We start from the raw sequence: 18,183 nt of genomic DNA, 5'->3' as shown, positions 1-18,183 counted from the left end.
CGTCACGCAAAGTGAATGCAATTTTTTTCACTACCGTCACTTCGTGAAAACAACGACGAATTATGGAATCAAAATTGTTACAGAAAAATAAAGCAAACAAAAAAGAAGAGTTAAAGGGTTCCAGCATTTGTTTTATTTTGTTTTATGTGTGTCTTTTTGAGGACCCCTCCCCCCTTAAATGTTTTTGGTGCTAAAGGGTGACCTCCCCCCCCCCCCCCCCCCCCCCCCTACTGAACGAAATAACGGTAGGCATAATTTTCCCATTTCCAAGACAAAAACAAATATGTGCTCTTATTCACCGGCTGGCTGAGTCGTTGCGAAATTTTTCCTCAAAAACTGGACCAAAAAAAAAAATGAGCCCTGTGACCTTGACCTTTGATCTCGTGACCCCAAAATCTAATCAGTTCATTGGCTCTGCAAGATACATATATGACCCAAGTTTGGCGGGAATCAATCAGTTGGTTCCTGAAATAACGTGTTCACGAGAACGGGGCGGACGGACAACCCGAAAACATAATGCCTACGGCTACTTTGTAGCGGAGGCATAAAAATTCTTAACCCCCCCCCCCCCCCCCCCCCCCCCCCCCCCCGCTTATTCACCGGCTGGCTGAGTCGTTGCGAAATTTGTCCTCAAACACTGGAAGAAAAAAAAGTGCTCTTAGGGATAGAGAGAAGGGTGGGGGTGAAGGACAAGTAAGATAGAGAAAGAGAGAGGGGGAGGAGGAGTGAATGAGCGAGTGTGAGAGGGAGAGAGGGATGGGTCTTCCTCAATCTTCTTTCTTGTTTTCTATTCCTCATTCTGTCTTTGTTATTACATGCTGGAAATAGGCGGTGTCGGAAATGTCTGGAGCTGACTTGAAATCCCCGTAGAGGGCCTGCTCGCAATTCTCACCAAAAACTTCAGCAAGCATGGTAGCTACTTGCCCAGCACGGATAGCCTGAAGAGGCACAGTTGCTCTGATGAAAAAGAAATGAAAAAAAAAACATATATATACATATATTATACAAATAATACACATCAGTGAGGGCATTAGTAAGAATTACCCACACGAGGTTCCTTTTGAACAGTCTAATCGCCTCGGGCGTTTGGACTGTTTTGAAGGTGCAAGTGTGGGTAATTTTACTAATGCCCGAACAAAATGATGTGTATTATTTGTTTTATAAAATGATGTTTTCTAACATGATTTTGATAATGACCAGTCATTACCATTGGATAATGACCGGTCATTACCCAAATTACGCGCGATTATGCGTTAGGCAAAATAAATGCCTGGTCACGTGTACGCTTTCAACCAATCATTTGATTAGGATCCACGTCATCATCTTATAATTATATATATATTCACACACACACACACATATATAGATGGAGTGGAGATCCTTATTGAGAGTCAATGAGTTAATGAAACACATCACGACAGTCAGCATGACATCGCCATGCACCCCTCTCTACTTTCTGGTAGTTTTCAAAGAGCTGTGTGGCCTATAAGGAACTCTACTCTATGATTTAGATGCCTATCCATAAACCAATGTATTTATCGACAAGAAACACGGTACTTACCTCACTATTTATTCTCGCATTCAATACAAATTCTAACACAATACGTATAATCCAAGACATATCAGCTATTCCGTGTGAGTCAAAAAAAAGTTTACACCTAGAAAACTGCTAATTATTTTTAAAATCATCTATGAACAGTAATTTATTATACATCTTATGAAAGATGATTTTATCATAAGTATCATTTGTGTGTGGTATGAGTTCAAGCTTGGATGAACAACAGTCGTTGGTTGCAAGAGTGCAACAATCGACTTGCGCCAAAGTTGCTTATGTAATGTTTGATTCGTTGAAATGTCAATAAACACGCTAAGCCTTGTTGGTCGGGTTGTAATGTCTTTTTTTCATGACAGTGTTAAGAGGGGGTGGGAGGGAGAAGAGGGCGGGCGGTGTACCATTAAACGACCCCCAAAAGCACAGACAAAAAATGTGTGCCTTAATTGTTGTGAGTGACAAACTGAAACCAATCCACTCTGTGTAATCTGGCTCTGAGTACCCCATTTTTAGGCTCGTTCAGACAACTCCCCCCCCCCCTACCCCCCCCCCCCCCCCAAAAAAAATCTACCGTGGTTATTATTATTCTTTTTTTTTTATTACTTTTAACAAGAATGTCAACTGACGGTGCAACCCAAATGAGGCGCATTTTCACTGAACTCTGTGTTATTATTAAAGACCAGAAGGTAAAGTGTATGCAAAAAAACGACTTGCGCAAAAGTATTAAAGTTAGAGAATGAATTGCATGAATGTTTCAAATGAGATGCATTGCATATGCTTTTCGAAGAAGCAAAGTCACACACACGCACAATTGTTCCTTGATATTTGAAGTGTGATATGTGTAGCATGATTAATTGTGTAAGGGATGTTATTAGGATCTGCAAAGACCGAATTAATACTCAAATCCCAATCGTTTTACGCAAGTCGATTTTTGCACTCTCGCAAACAATGCTTCCTGTTTATCCAAGCGTGAACACATACCACAAAAAAATGATACTAAATGATTTGGGAAGAGACACTCTTTCATAAGATGTATAATAATTCACTGTTCATAGATGATTTTTTAAATAATTAGCAATATTCTAGGCGTTAACTTTTTTTGGTCTCACACTGTATATACACGTTTAGAGGATTTTGTCGAGTTAAGTTTCAAATCTTCATCTTAATAAATATGCGAAGGATTCTTAATTGTGGTAGTGTGAAATGAAACAAGACAATTCTCGTTTAAAAACAAGAAAAGTTGGTATAGATGTTTCAATCCTGTCTGCACTATTTGGCCAGGATGGATTAAACCTCCCTGCATGGTTACTGACAGGTGTTTACCTCATCAAATCTATCAACAAAAGGGGGTCGTGGGGGACCACTGGTCACCGCTATATAGAGGGCGCAAATCGCTACAAGTAGTTGAATTACTTACTTTTCAATATTACAGTTGTTGTTGTTGATTCCTGACGTAGTATCAGCGCCATTTTGTTTACCCTTGTCAGAAGCACTACCATCAACTATCATGTCGAAAGTGATGTTGACGAAATCTTGTTTTCCAGGAGATTTAACTATCTCAGAGGATATTTTGTTGATAGTATTTTCCTGAATTGACGTTATAAAAAGTGAGTGTGAGAGAGAGAGAGAGAGAGAGCGAGAGAGAGAGAGAGAGAGAGAGAACAAATTAAGGTAACCATATAGTGTGTCTATTTCTTCATGAATGTGAGAAGGAAAGAAGAGAAAACAGTTCCAGCCGCATTTCATACAATATTTTGCAAGGCAGCTTAAAATGCTGCTTGGTCATGTGATGTAATTTGACCAATTAGATTCTTTTAACTCTATGCTGTACTATAAGATTATTGCGTGTCATCTTTATACGCGCAGGGCCCTCAGGAAGAACGGCACGGAGACTGATGAGGCCTCCCCTGGTAAACACATTTATTAGTAGTAGAAGTAGTATTACCAATATTGACACTCCAGACGCTCCAGAATTATTAGCTGTAGTATGTCTGCCGTGTTGTAGCTCTCGCATGTCAATGAATTATTTCCTGCCAGGTACCCATTTACCTCACCTGGGTGGAGTGTTGCAAATGTAGATTCATGCCTTGGCAATAGACATTAGTTCTGCGGTGGGACTCGAACCGTAAACCATATGATTCGCAGTTCTGTTACGTATGATCCATCATTATTATCATTATTATTAATATCATCATGTCAAGTACTAGGAGTTTCAAGTCTGACAGATATATATGTGCATTATACAATAACCCAGTTTTATCATTATCATCATCAATATTATTATTATCATTATTATCATCATGTGTTTATAACCGGGGCCTTTCAAACGAAAGTAAAAAAGACTTTACCTTAAAGTACACGTGCTTGTTGATAGGGCTACCGTGGTCCATGATGATGTCCATGTTCCGATGGTCAACCATGAAAACTCCTCCTGGTTTGAGCATGGATTTGAAGTTCTCGAAGCACTGACGGTAAAGGTCAAAGTTTGGTGATGGATCAAGTAAACAAATCAGTGAGTTTCCTATACAGAGTACTGCATCGAATTGTCCGTATCCTGGGAGGTCCTCGCTAAGAGTTAGCCAGTTGGCGTTCTTGATTTCTAGCAAAAAATGATTCAATCAAAATAACGTTTTAAAATTAATATATTATGTATATTTATTCACAGCTAATAAATGAGGAAACGACAAACTGGTCGAATTATGCATTTTTCGAGGCTTTTATCAGGTGGGCTGTATAACGTACAGACCACCTTATAATTTCGTTAGAATTGCCTTTATTTATTATTCTTTATTTTTCTTATTTCTAACCACTTTTTTGTGGACAAGATAACTTGAAAATGGCTGGATCAAATGCCTTGAAATTTGGCACACATATGTATAGGCATATGTACAAAGCACAGAATTTTTTTCAACCTTGACCTTGACTGATGACGTCATCTAGGCGCCATTTTGTAAAATCTTACGAAAATCAACTCATGATCATATCTTCATAACCAAAAGGTATTTCTGATTCATATTTATCATGATCAAGGTCAATATCCGTCCGGTCAATTTAAGGCCAAATAACGCGCGCGTGCGCGTACGTCCGCGCGTCAATGAACGCGTAAAATTTTGAAATGCTCAAAATCGTCTCAAAATCATTTTGCATACGTTTTAGGCCATTCTAAGCATTTTATTAAAAATCGCGCACACGCGCATGCGTGCGCGTTTTTGCGTGTTAAACTATTACACAACATAGAATCGCCATTTTTTTCTTTCATAATATTACACATATTTTTACAAACAAATTGATAGCATGTTTATCTCTTTATGACTATCAATGACAGAATAATCGACCGTTAAACATAAACTTACGTGCGCGCGAGCTCTTGTAATACATAGCATATATGGACAAAAACATGCCTATGCAAAATCCATTGTAGCTCTTTAGGATGCAAGGTGACCCCAATTTTGTTTTCATATTTTGATTAAGTATGAATCGGAGATATGATTTCATGTGTCATTTGACCCTCAATTAACTCATGACGTCATCATAATGGCCTCCGAACTCAAAATTTCAATTTGCATATTATGACGTCAGCATATTTCTGGAAAATTGACTGTATCTCTGTAAATATTGATTGATTTTCTTCCAAATTGTGATATGATCTAGCTGAGACAATTCTCTACAAATGCAGTTATCACAATATTTCATTTTGACAAAGGTATCATGGCGTATTTTGGCGATTAAAGGTGGCATGTCAATTTTTCACATTTTGCGTGTATTCTCTATGGGACATGACTTTTTCTCAAAACTGGATTCTACATCCTGTCTTTTGCGAGCAATATCTCCGTCGTTTCAGCTTTGTTTTCGTTGAACTTTGAGTATGTTGTTTCTACATCCTGTCTTTTGCGAGCAATATCTCCGTCGTTTCAGCTTTGTTTTCGTTGAACTTTGAGTATGTTGTAGCTGAGACAATTATTTTTTGGTCAGTTGTCGGGATCATGCTCATATTTCACTTACAAAGTGGGATTTGTGAATTCTATTTTCCGTTTACGTGTAATCTCTATGGGAAATGTTTTGGTATATCGGTAACGCACTTGACTTCCGACCTCGAGGTCCCTGGTTCGAGTCCGGGCGTCTCCAACAATTTTTTTTTCTTCACTTTTTTTTCTTTTTGACCTTTCACTGTACCATCTCCTTTGAATATTAAAACACGTACAATCGCAAATAATGTAATAAACAACCATATTTACTTTATTATAACCCTATTATCACTTGATCCATTACTTTTTGCGTGTAATCCTTAAGGGAGATGACTTTTTCTCAAATCGGGATGCTACATTCATGTCTTTTGCAAGCAATATCGCCGTTATTTCAGCATGATTTTTGTTGATTTTTGAGTATGTTGTAGCTGAGACTATACGCTATCTAAATGTCCCCTCATTTGTTCAATCAGATGTCATCAATGGTCTGTTGATAATGATCATCAACATCGTCATCACCATTACTATCAAGATCATCATCATCATGATCATCATTGTTTACATGTCTATATAACTTCTCCCTTTTTCAATATAGTAAATATTGAATTAAAGATGAGCATGAACATAGGAATTGAAGACAGACCACCTAATTCGTCCCCATGACGAATTAAATTTCAAGTTTTTGTTTATGTGTTTGTTTTGGAGAACCCCCCTCCCCCCACCCCACCCCCCCCCTTGGTTCTTTGTTTTAATTTTTAATTTTCAAATAAAAAATAAATAAAAGAAACAAATGCTAATGGGTGACCTAAAAAAGGTGACCATACCCCCCCCCCCCTACGGAATGTGAAACGGTAAAATTTTCAAATTTCGGCACCCCCAAAAAAAAAGTGGAAAAAAAAGGAAAATCCAAGCACAAAATCTAATAAAGTTTCCTTGAAATAATTCAGAAAAAAATCAAATGTTGAAAGATTGAACAAAATTCAACAAACAAAGTTAGGAATTTTCAAGAGTTGTTTGTGATATGGTGTAATATTGAAGCCCTAACAAGTTGCGCTTCAAAATGATCATGAAGTGTCTCAAAAACGTAAAAATCTCTGAGTGACCGGTTTTACCATACTCTTTTTCCCAATATAATAATCATAATCCATTATAACTCCCTCCTTGACTACCCAACCCTAATTAAAACCAACTACCATCCGTAATTACTCACTCATTCTCACACGTACACACCAGGGCTCAAATTAAATTTTTGTCCACGGGGGCTCTTCCAAAAAAAATAGCCCCCGTGAACCTTCTCACGGGGGCTCTTTTAGTGCTGACGGGGGCTCTTATTTTAATACAAATTTCCATTGGATGAAACTCCTAAATTCCTTGGTATTTTATCATCATTTATTTAAGTCGGCATTCTCCCTCTTAGAAATTTACTTGTTACATAGCTGTATACTTTTATCCCCGTGATCAGTGGCGGATCCAGGAGGGCGGGGGCCGCCCCACCCCCCCCCCCCCTGGGAAAAAAGAAGGGGAAATAAGGGGAATTTTCTTTTTTCTTTTTTTTGAAAAAAAGAAGTGTTCCTTTCCCACTTGTATCACAGAGAAACAACAGTTTAAGTTATGTCTAACGTTAACGTTAATTTGTTATTAAAATGTAGAGTACAGCCCTTGGCCTTAGGCCTAATTTAGGTCGTAACTGTTTGAAAATCTAAAGTAAAATTAGACGGTTTTCATGGTTAGACCAAGTAATTGAGAAAAAAAGTTTACCCGTCACTGAGACCAGGTCAATCAATCTTCTAGGTCCATTAGGGTCTAACGTTAGTAGATATAAGGTAGATGCAGGCGCGGATCCAACGGGGGTGAGCCCCACCCCCCCCCCCTCCTTTCCGCAAAAGAGAGAGAGAGAGAGAGAGAGAGAAAGAGAGAGAAGGAAAAGAGGGAAAGGGAAAGAGGAGAGAAAGGGAAAGAAAGAAGAGGAGAAGAAAAGAAAAGGGGAAGAAGGAGATTGGGGGGGGGGCGAAAGGGCCTTGCCTCCCAGGCTGTTGCCTCCCCCCAATAAAACAAAATAAGAGAGAAGAAAGGAAGGAAATGAAAAGAAAAAAGGAAAAGAGATAAAGGGAAGGAAAATTGAGGAAGAAGTAAAGAAAAGAAGGGGGATATCATGCAGTTGCAATTTTCCCGCCAACAAGTTGCGGATGGGGGTGGGGCAAAAGGCCTTTGCCTCCCCCGACCCCGCTAAAAAAAAAGAGAGAGAAGGAAGGAAAAGGACAAAAGGAGAGCCAAAAGGGACCAAAAAAGAGGAAGAAGAAAAAAAAGGGTGAAAAGAATTTCGATGCGGTGTTCGAGTAGAATTCTCGTAGCTTGATGCGACGAAGTGTCTCTGTCCAGATATCTGTTGATAGTATTATAGAATATAGAAGCCTGATATGACCTTCTGCTCGTAACCGACAGGTCACCGCATTAAAATTAAATTGCAAAACACGATGGTGGATGAAACTTTCTAATATTCGAAGATATATGACCTTCAGACCATATTGTTTCATTATTTTTTATTCAATCAATCAACGTCAAAGAATTGATTTATCATCGCACTTCAATTTATTATTTCACCTTTTAATGTACTTTCATTCTTATGCATCACGAAAAAACACTGAATTGGATTCTTCAATGATTGTTTTGATTAATTTCCTCCCCTTTCCTTCTCCCTGTTTAATACTGATAAAATTTTCAATATTTCTTAATCAAGGCAAAATATTATTTTCATATTTTTGTTATGCAAGACAGGGAGAGAGAGAGAGAAAATATGTTAAGTGAGAATTATCGAGTACAACTATGAATTGCATCCTTTTCAATATTATTCAATTCGCTGAAAATATTCAGAATATGAATATGATAAATCCACATAATACATCAACGTTGTTCAACGCATCCAACGCTCCAACCATAGCCCATATGCCAATGTACCATATTTTATCAAATATGATATTTAAATATTTAAGATATTTAAATGAAATTTGAAGAAAAATCAAATTTACAATGCACTGACAGGCATCAGTTAGCACTAGTTTCTGAGGGACCAGTCACTGAAGAGGAGATAAAGGGAATGAAAATTGAGGAAGAAGTAAACAAAAGAAGGGGGATATCAGTTGCAATTTTCCCCCCCCCCCCCCCCCCCCTTGGAAAAAAGGGGAGAAAAGGGGGAAAGATTTTATTTTTTTGGAAAAAAGTGTTCCTTTCCCACTTGTATCACAGAGAAACAACAGTTTAAGTTAAGTCTAACGTTAACGTTAATTTGTTATTAAAATGTAGAGTACAGCCCTTGGCCCTAGGCCTAATTTAGGTCGTAACTGTTACTGTTTGAAAATCTAAAGTAAAATTAGACGGTTTTCATGGTTAGACCAAGTAATTGAGAAAAAAAAAGTTTACCCGTCACTGAGACCAGGTCAATCACCTTCTAGATCCATTATTAGGGTCTAACGTTAGTAGATATAAGGTAGATGCAGGCGCGGATCCAGCGGGGGTGAGCGGGCCTTACCACCCCCTCCCCCTCCCCCCCCCCCCTTCCGCAAAAGAGAGAGAGAGAAAGAGAGAGAAGGAAAAGAGGGAAAGGGAAAGAGGAGAGAAAGGGAAAGAAAGAAGAGGAAGAAGAAAAGAAAAGGGGGAAGAAGGAGATCGGGGGGGGGGGGTGAAAGGGCTTTGCCTCCCAGGCTGTTGCCTCCCCCCAATACAACAAAATAAGAGAGAAGAAAGGAAGGAAATGGAAAGAAAAAAGGAAAAGAGGAGATAAAGGGAAGGAAAATTGAGGAAGAAGTAAAGAAAAGAAGGGGGATATCACTTGCAATTTTCCCGCCAACAAGTGGGGGGTGGGGCAAAAGGCCTTTGCCTCCCCCGACCCTGCTAAAAAAAAAAGAGAGAGAAGGAAGGAAAAGGAAAAAAGGAGAGCTAAAAGGGACCAAAAAAGAAGAAGAAAAAAAAGGGTGAAAAGAATTTCGATGCGGTGTTCGAGTAGAATTCTGTGAGATGATGATATACTTTCTCGTAGCTTGATGTGACAAAGTGTCTCTATCCTAATATCTGTTGATAGTATTATAAAATATAGAAGCCTGATATGACCTTCTGCTCGTAACCGACACGTCACCGCATTAAAATTAAATTGCAAATAGTGTTCAACAACACGATGGTGGATGAAACTTTCTAATATTCGAAGATATATGACCCTCAGACCATATTGTTTCATTATTTTTTATTCAATCAATCAACGTCAAAGAATTGATTCATCATCGCTCTTCAATTTATTATTTCACCTTTTAATGTACTTTCATTCTTATGCATCACGAAAAAACACTGAATTGGATTCTTCAATGTTTGTTTTGATTAATATCCTCCCCTTTCTTCTCCCTGTTTAATACTGATAAAATTTCAATATTTCTTAATCAAGGCAATATTATTTTCATATTTTCTTGATGCAAGACAGGGAGAGAGAGAGAGAGAGAGAGAGAGAATATGTTAAGTGAGTATTATCGAGTACAACTATGAATTGCATCATTTTCAATATTATTCAATTCGCTGAAAATCTTTATTTTATAATTCCACGGGGGCGATTTTTAATTTTGCAATCGCCCCCGTGGACAACCTGATGGGGGCTATTATGGAGCTCATGGGGGCGAATCACCCATCGCCCCCGTGTATTTTGAGCGCTGGTACACACCCACACTCACACATACACGTACACAAATACACCACTCACTCAGTCAGTGGCGGATCCAGGGGGGGGCCCGGGGGGCCCGCCCCCCCCCCCCCCCTTGAGAAAAAAATCATGTAAAATCACGTGATTTTTACCTTTTTTGGGGGTTGGGCCCCCCCCTGGCGCTCAAGGGGGGGGGGGGGGTGCAAATCGAAATTTTTTTGAGGATCAAAAAAAAAAAAAATGTGCTCACTTTATTGCCACATTATGATACAGGTATACAAATAAGAAGTGATCAAAACATTGAATATAGAACTCACCCCAGTTTTGAACAGCTTCATTTGAACTTTGATGAGAAATCTTGGCCTGCCTGGCTTGTTTGAGCATAGCCTCGGCACTATCTGAACTGCTAACTTGATAACCATGCTCTAGAAGAAAGAGAGAGTCCCCTCTGTTATCGAGACAGAGTAATACAAAAGACAAAAACTTAGTAATAACAATAAAGAATAACAAAAATAGTAATCATGAGAAAATTATTAAGAATCATAATAATAATGATAATACCGTGTGAATCAATAAAAAGTTTACACTGAGAAAATTGTCATTTATTTTAAAAGTCTGCTATGAACGAAAGGTTATAATACATGTTTCGAAAGAGTGATATATACCGAATAGTTTGGTATAATTCATGTGCTGTATATGTTCACGCTTGGATAAACAGAAGGCATTGTTTGCGAGAGTGCAAAAATCGACTTGTGCAAAAGTATTAGAATGAGAGAATGAATTGAATGTATCAAATGAGATGCATTGCATATGCTTTTTGCAGAAGCACACACACACACACACACGCTCGCGCGCGCGCAAATATTCGTCGATATTTGATATTCGATATCTGTTGCATCATTAATCGTGTAAGGGACGTTATTTGGATCTGTTCATCCAAGCCTGAACGCATACCACACACAAATGACACCAAATGATTTGGGATGAAACACTCTTTCATAAGATGTATAATAATTTACTGTTTACATGGGATTTTTAAAATAAATAGCAATTTTCAAGGTGTAAACCTTTTTATGACTTACACTGTAGTAAGGTCTTGTTTAGCGTTTATGTCCGGCACACTGCCACACGATCCACCAACCCCCGACACCACAATTTAAAAGAGATTAAAAACTACCAAGATGTGTTCAGAATGCAAACTAGATGTGAATTTTGAAATCAAGATAAACTTGAGTTCTGGTCAAGCAATTACATTGTGAAAGAAAGGTGTGGAATGCATCAGAAAAAGTTGATCATGTAGCATGTAAGTATTGGTGTGTACTGCAAGGTTCTGGAGTCATCAAATTCATAACAAATTTGGCTCAGTCCTGGTAAAGTAACAAGCACACTACACAGAAAGATGTATATGGGACAAAACAAATGGTGTCGGGGCTAGTACTACCCTGATTTCCTTATCTTTCTATGCTCATTATTCAACCAGTATACATTTTCTTCCAAAATATTTGGCACATGACATTTATTTGTAATCTTGAACGTTCAGTGTAAGTTTCGTTAGATTCTTTGAGAATTGATTTTCTTTTTTTAACCAGAACTAAAGTTTATCTTTAAGGCATAAAGCATGAAGACAATGCTTATTATGGAAATGGGTATGGGATGAATGTTAGAGAATTGATCACTATGTATGGTGCACAATTATTATTTGTTTAAACAAAAGATAAAGAATGCATTCATGTAAATTAGAAAATGACATAGTTATACATACGAACAAGTCTCTAGAATTTGACTTTCCTGACCAGATTAAGAATATTCAGTGTGAAAAAAGGGAAAAGTCGTATTTGATTTCCGAAGATATTTCGTTAAATGCTTGGATAAAATGTTTATCAAACTTTTGAGTTGACGTGGTGTCAACCACTCATCCCCTCTCTCAATTCTCTCTCTCAATCGAAGTCTTAAAAAAATGTTGTTGTTCCTGTAAAGGTAATATGTGTTTTAACAAGCTGTGCTTTTTTTATAGACCACCTCATTTCCAGCTTTGTTAAAGTCTTTATAACTGTTTTATTGTTAATGAATTTATGCTAGTTGACGACGAACTTGTTGCTACTGTTCCTGAATAAAATGTTTTTTGTATACAAGTGGAAAGAAATAAATAAATCTTGAATCTTGAATCTCTACTTGTTACAAGGGGCTCCCACTCCCACTGCCAATGGCGAATGTGACATTTTGGTAGAAAGAAAAGATACACGTATCATAAGGAAATAGATAGTTTATGGAGTTTATGGAGTTTATGGAGTTGATACATATTCAATAATTTCAGCTTCCGAAATATCGGTTGTGAATGAGTCCTAATATGACTAAACGTTATAACTATTAGTGTCATCTTTTGGCTTAATAATAAACACTTCATGTTTGTTTCATAATTACTTCCCCAAACCTCAACTCCGTATGTCATATGCGGTTGAATTACAGCACAAACCCTGGTCAGTCGTAAAAGAGAGTCTGCACTATAAGACTACCATAGGCCATGTACTGCTGCTCCTAACACATATTGACACAACCAGGGCCCCGTCTTATAAAGAGTTGATATCAATCGTAACTTAATTGCGATTGATATCAATCGTAACTATGTACATAAGAGATAGGAGACTGCAAACTTGCGATTGATTGGAGGGCTTACAATTGATTTGGATCGATCGTAACTCTTTGTAAGACGGGGCCCTGTATAGGTAGCTGGGCAATGCTTGTCTCAAGGCACAATGGTTTTGTCAGATTAGGGTCTGTGTTTCCAGACTAGGATAAGGGCGGCATTTTCATAGAGTTAATACTTTATGCTTAGGCGAATCCAAAGTGAATAATGAAATAAATAAATTAAAATATATAGGGATAAAACACTGGTCTGCGAACCCTTTCCTTTTCAGAACCGCGAGAAGGCCCGAGTGTCTCCGTCTGGGTAAAATAGAACTGAAAACGGGAAATTCATTCCCCACATTCACCCCCTTCGGAGCAATAGACTGGTGGTAGTGGGTACATTTTTTGTTTGGTCCTTAAAAATTTAAAAATGTGCACCCCCCCCCCCCCCTTGAGCGCCAGGGGGGGGGGGGGGGGACGGGGAGGTAAAAAACAAGTGATTTTACATGATTTTTTTCCTCAAGGGGGGGGGGGAGGCAAGGCCCCCCCCCTCCTGGGTCCGCCACTCACACGACTCATGCAATACTAAATTATCACATTAAAGTCCTTATCACATTTAATAGTCAGAGCCTATTCACTTTTTTAATTAAACTATTTTTTATTAAAAAAATCTATATACACATTGCTTTTGGAATTTTGGTACATACATGTATATTTATTAAATAAATAAATATCAATGCAATAAACTTATATCTAATGGTTGTAAGATAAGAACTGTTTCCTTTCAACTTGGCAAATAATTAATATTATTTTGAAAGAGGAAAGGTATCAGTTATCGCAACCAAAACAACATTAAAGGAGGAAAACAATGGAGATCAGTCTTCAGGAGCAAGTCTGATAAGTAAATACTATTCATTTCTATATTTGTTCTTCAATAATGGAAAGAAAACACATTTTTGGCTCAGATTTGATATCCAAATGTATTGAAAAAAATTTACATCACATTAGCGCTCTAGAATTCTGCATGGTCTTCTGAAAAAAAATACTTGAGGATTTACAAGTCGGCGTGTCAAGTTTATGGGCATTCTGACAATTTATCTGAGGGCTCATGATACCTACATTGCTGGTCGATCTCGTGGGCTGTCTTATAAATAATACTAGCTAAATCACAAGCAGTTTAATTAAAGGTTTCCTTGAAATATCATTCACAAATTTTTTTTTTTCGTCAAAAGGGCCTCTTTTTTTGGACGACCCCTCTGATTAAGGGGTGTTCGCTACATATAAAACAAAAAACACCTCTGAAATATTGGGTATTATGATAACATCTTTCGATTGAACAAGGTGTGCTTAGTTTGTGTGGTAGTGACAGGCCACTTAAAAACTCAGTAAGCATGATATTTGACTTTTTTTAATTTTTTTAATTTTTTATTTATTTATTTTCCACATATGGGAAGGATCACCCTTTTCAGCTAAAAGCTGGTCTTCAAAGGGGTCCATCCACAAGATAAAAATACAAATTGTTGATAAAATACATTTGAAATATGATTACAATGATAAACAAGCAAACAAAACAAAAACACATTATTATATATACATTAAGAAAAACAGAAATGTGCAGGATAGGGGAAAGAAAGAAACAAGGAATAGAGAGGCGAGAGAGAAACCAAATATAAAATTGTTGCGTATAAAACAATCAAAACATAATAAAACAAATCATCTGATGGGGTTACTCTGAAGGAAGTGTTTAAATGCTTGAATTGAGACTATTGATTGAGCGATGGTACTAAGTGAATTCCACAGCTTTGAACCCCGATAGACAAGTGATCGTTTACCGTTATTAGTTTTGGGTTGGGAAAGTTTTAATTTACGTGGGCCAGATCTTGTATTATATTTTGATTGGTGGAAAGAAAAATATTGCTAAGATAGGTTGGGCAGAGTTGGTGAATTGATCGGTACATGATACAAGCTAGGTGTTTTGACCATCGCTCGTTCAGACGGTCTAGTTTAAGTAATCGGTATAAATCATTAGAAGGAAACAAATAATGCACTTTTAACACTGTACGGAGAGCTCTATTTTGTAGAATTTGTAATTTTCCAAGATATGTTTTAGAGGCATTTGTCCAAACAGGACTGCAGTAATCAAAATGGCTTTGCAATATGGTTTTGTAGAACAACAGTGCCGTATTTTGGTTAATGTATGGTCGGAGTCTTCTCAGAAGATAAATATATTTTATAACTTTTTTCTTAACATATTCAACGTGATTTTTCCACTTTGGCCCTCCGCTTATGATCTGAAAACAAGATCACAGATCAGTGCGGCGCGATTCGGTTTACGAAATCATCATAATCAATAATACTTATCATGTGGATGGAAATAGACTATTTTCTACCACGCACTAGCACCAAGAAATTTTAAGAGATAGAGTCCTATCTAGCTCATTCCCTTTGTACCATCTTCGATGCCGCCAGGAGAAAATATGTCAGGCATGTGCTTAACTGGACCTTCCTTGCAGATACGTAGACACAAGATTCCTGCCTAGCTGCAAACTATCGGGTGACTTTCAAAGGGAAATATGCTTTTGTAATGCCAATTACTTTTCGCTACCACTCGTCTGATAATACGAGCAGTACAATGGAGCAAGTTTTCTGAAATATTAATCAAAATTACTCGACTGGGCTTGTGTGGGCACTAATCTGACATATAACATCATAAAAAACTGTACACGAACAAATCGGGAAAGTGTCAAATTACTGGTTTTAGGTCTGACTGTAGATTTTGACTATTTTTCACAGATTAAAGCTGCTATCATACAATGTAAGCAAATTTCGTGACACAATTAGGATTTTATAATCATATTTTATCATCTGTTATATTTTCCCCTTTTTAGTTAAAATAAAAAGTGAAATATTAAAGGTAATACAAAGTTTTGGTATGGGGTCATGAATTTGGTTCAAATGAACATATTGGAAGCATATACGATCCTACAATATTCAGTGATCGGTGTCGCGGTCGAAATCGACTCTAAAGTTATGAAATTGTAAATAATAAACACTTTATATTGAATAGCTCCCTCTCAAGGTCAAGTTATTAATTAAGCTATAAAACAATGTTTATTGACTAAAATTGACTGATTAGCTATTCTCGTTCGAAAATTATATACCACAACTACATACTCTGAGATTTTCATGGTCACAGCTACCATTGTACGGCCGTAGGAGCTATTTGAAATTTATCAAAATTTACCGGGAGCACCGGTAAATCTTTATATTCAATTTTTCTCGAAAGCAGAAGTGTTTTAGGGGCTAAAATTTCTGGTGTTTTTAATACATCCACAGTGGCATCCAAATATATTAAAATTGTAAAGAATCACTATCCACCCATTTTTCAAAATTTCCCAAAACTTTGTAATACCTTTAAGGATATATCTTTGTGACAATTATCACTACTCAAGCTTTCCAATGATATTGGCGGCTTCGAACCTCGGACATCAAAGGTAACAGCACACCAGCAGATTGTATTGTGCAACCATAGAAAACGGCAGATGCTTGGAATAATTTGTTGTCTGTTAGGGCTCCAGCTCTCAAAACTCCTTGCTAGTAATGGACATGAATATTCTTATGTTGGCATAACGGGGAAGAACACGGTAGGAGAGGATCGATGGAAGAGCACAAAGAGCCCTTTAGATTCAACGACCCTTCTCATTCCAAATACTGTTATATAACATTTGAAAGACACTATAGATTAACGATTCTTTGAATAGGGTCTCTGGCTCTCTGCCATGGTGTCTTGCTATTCGTTCGCTCCAGTGATCTCGAACAGCAGGCAGCTATAAACATCTACACATGTACTTAGCGAAGAATGCGGGTTCGTATCGAAACCAAGCACGTACTCTTGTTGTTGCTGTTGTTTTTTTGGTTCATAGGCGGTCGGCTTTGGTAATTTTGATCCTTATAGACCATTCTCGTAATGTTATCAACTTGAATACAACAATCTTTGTTAATTATATAATAGGCTACCTGTTACAAATAATTGTATTTCATTATAGTCAGAATGCGAGTTGCATACATTAATTGTCACTTACCCAGTACCGCAAGCAGCGTCCAGCACACGGCGACAATTACGAGTTTGAAGCTGGTCAAGCAGCCATTGTTTGAAACCATCTGACCTCTCAGCTAACACCCCAAATCGTCGAACAACATTGTCGTCATCACATGCGTTAGAAGTGTTGTCCGATTGAGACATGGTTAAAATAATGTTCAAATAACGATAAGCGATGGACAGATCAAGCGCCGACTCAAGAAACGCAAACACAATACTCTGGCGTTATGTAATGGGGGCTTGACCATGCAGTCGAGGGTGTAGCCTTTATCAAGACGTTTCATGTATAGTGACGGGGCGGTTATTAGACAACTACGATACTGATAATTAATTAGAAGCTCAAGTAAGGGTAAATCCTACCATAAGCTTGTAGAACTGTAGAATCTATATCTCGAAGACTCGACGGTGGAGCTCCACGAAGCTACGTTGAGATCCGAGACTCAGAGGAACACAGCAAACTGCATGTCGCGCGGCTGCAGTTCCAGTCTAAATCTGACATACCCAGTATCGGGCATGACCATAGTCTCTTGTCGATGCCCTCGCGCTGTTCATGTGTTGGCTTTCATCGAAAGGGTGCGGGGCGGTGCGGCGCGGTGTGGTGTGCTCAACGCACCCATTCGATAAAAGAGGGAGGGCTTTTCTCGAAAGGGTGCGTTGTGAGCGGAGTACCGTTTTAACACACCCTTTCGATAAAAGCGGGGGGGGGGGGGGGGGGAGGGGGGTTTTCTCGAAAGGGTGCGTCGACTAGTCTTTCGCATCAGTCGTTTAAAATGAGGATCTGGGACAGAAGGTAATAGTTGCCAATTTAAGTATATCAAAAATGTATTAAATAAAATGGAATGGTCTTGATTACAGAGTGGTCTCTTTCGTTATTACTATGTTGATGGGGGAGACAGAGAGAAGGAAAAAAGGGAAAGGGAAAGGAAAGATAAAAGGAAAGAAAGAAGAATAAGAAGAAAAGAGGGAAACGGGGGGGGGGGGGACGAAGGGCTCTTGCCTCTTCCTCATCCCCCCCCCCCCCGCCTAAAAATAAATAAGTGAGAGAGAGAAGGGAAAGGGAAAGGGAAAGAAAATATAAAAGGAAAGAAAGAAGAGGAAGAAGGAAAGAGGGAAACGGGGGAAGGGCGAAAGGCTCTTGCCCCCCCCCCCGCCAAAAAATAAATAAGAGAGAGATGTGAAAGCGAAAGGGAAAGAGAATATAAAAGGAAAGAAAGAAGAGGAAGAAGAATAAGAAGAAAAGAGGGAAACGGGGGCGAAGGGCTCT

At 38.2% G+C, this 18,183-nt stretch overlaps 1 protein-coding gene across 1 annotated transcript; it reads right to left on the bottom strand.

Moving 5' to 3' along the window:
- Positions 1 to 730: 730 nt before the first annotated feature.
- On the bottom strand, positions 731 to 17,451 carry LOC752758 (glycine N-methyltransferase). Its single transcript, XM_001180074.4, has 5 exons — positions 16,903 to 17,451; positions 10,513 to 10,643; positions 3,901 to 4,151; positions 2,970 to 3,139; positions 731 to 957 (listed from the first exon to the last, which is right to left on the bottom strand). The coding sequence occupies exons 1-5, from the start codon at positions 17,061 to 17,063 to the stop codon at positions 795 to 797; spliced, it is 876 nt and encodes a 291-aa protein (XP_001180074.2). The 5' UTR covers positions 17,064 to 17,451; the 3' UTR covers positions 731 to 794.
- Between the last annotated feature and the right edge of the window lie 732 nt (positions 17,452 to 18,183).

This window comes from Strongylocentrotus purpuratus, unplaced genomic scaffold (genome assembly GCF_000002235.5).
Source record: "Strongylocentrotus purpuratus isolate Spur 01 unplaced genomic scaffold, Spur_5.0 spur5_scaffold_20, whole genome shotgun sequence".
In the NCBI taxonomy this organism is placed as follows: Eukaryota; Metazoa; Echinodermata; class Echinoidea; order Camarodonta; family Strongylocentrotidae; genus Strongylocentrotus; species Strongylocentrotus purpuratus.
This window is presented reverse-complemented; position numbering and strand designations above follow the sequence as displayed.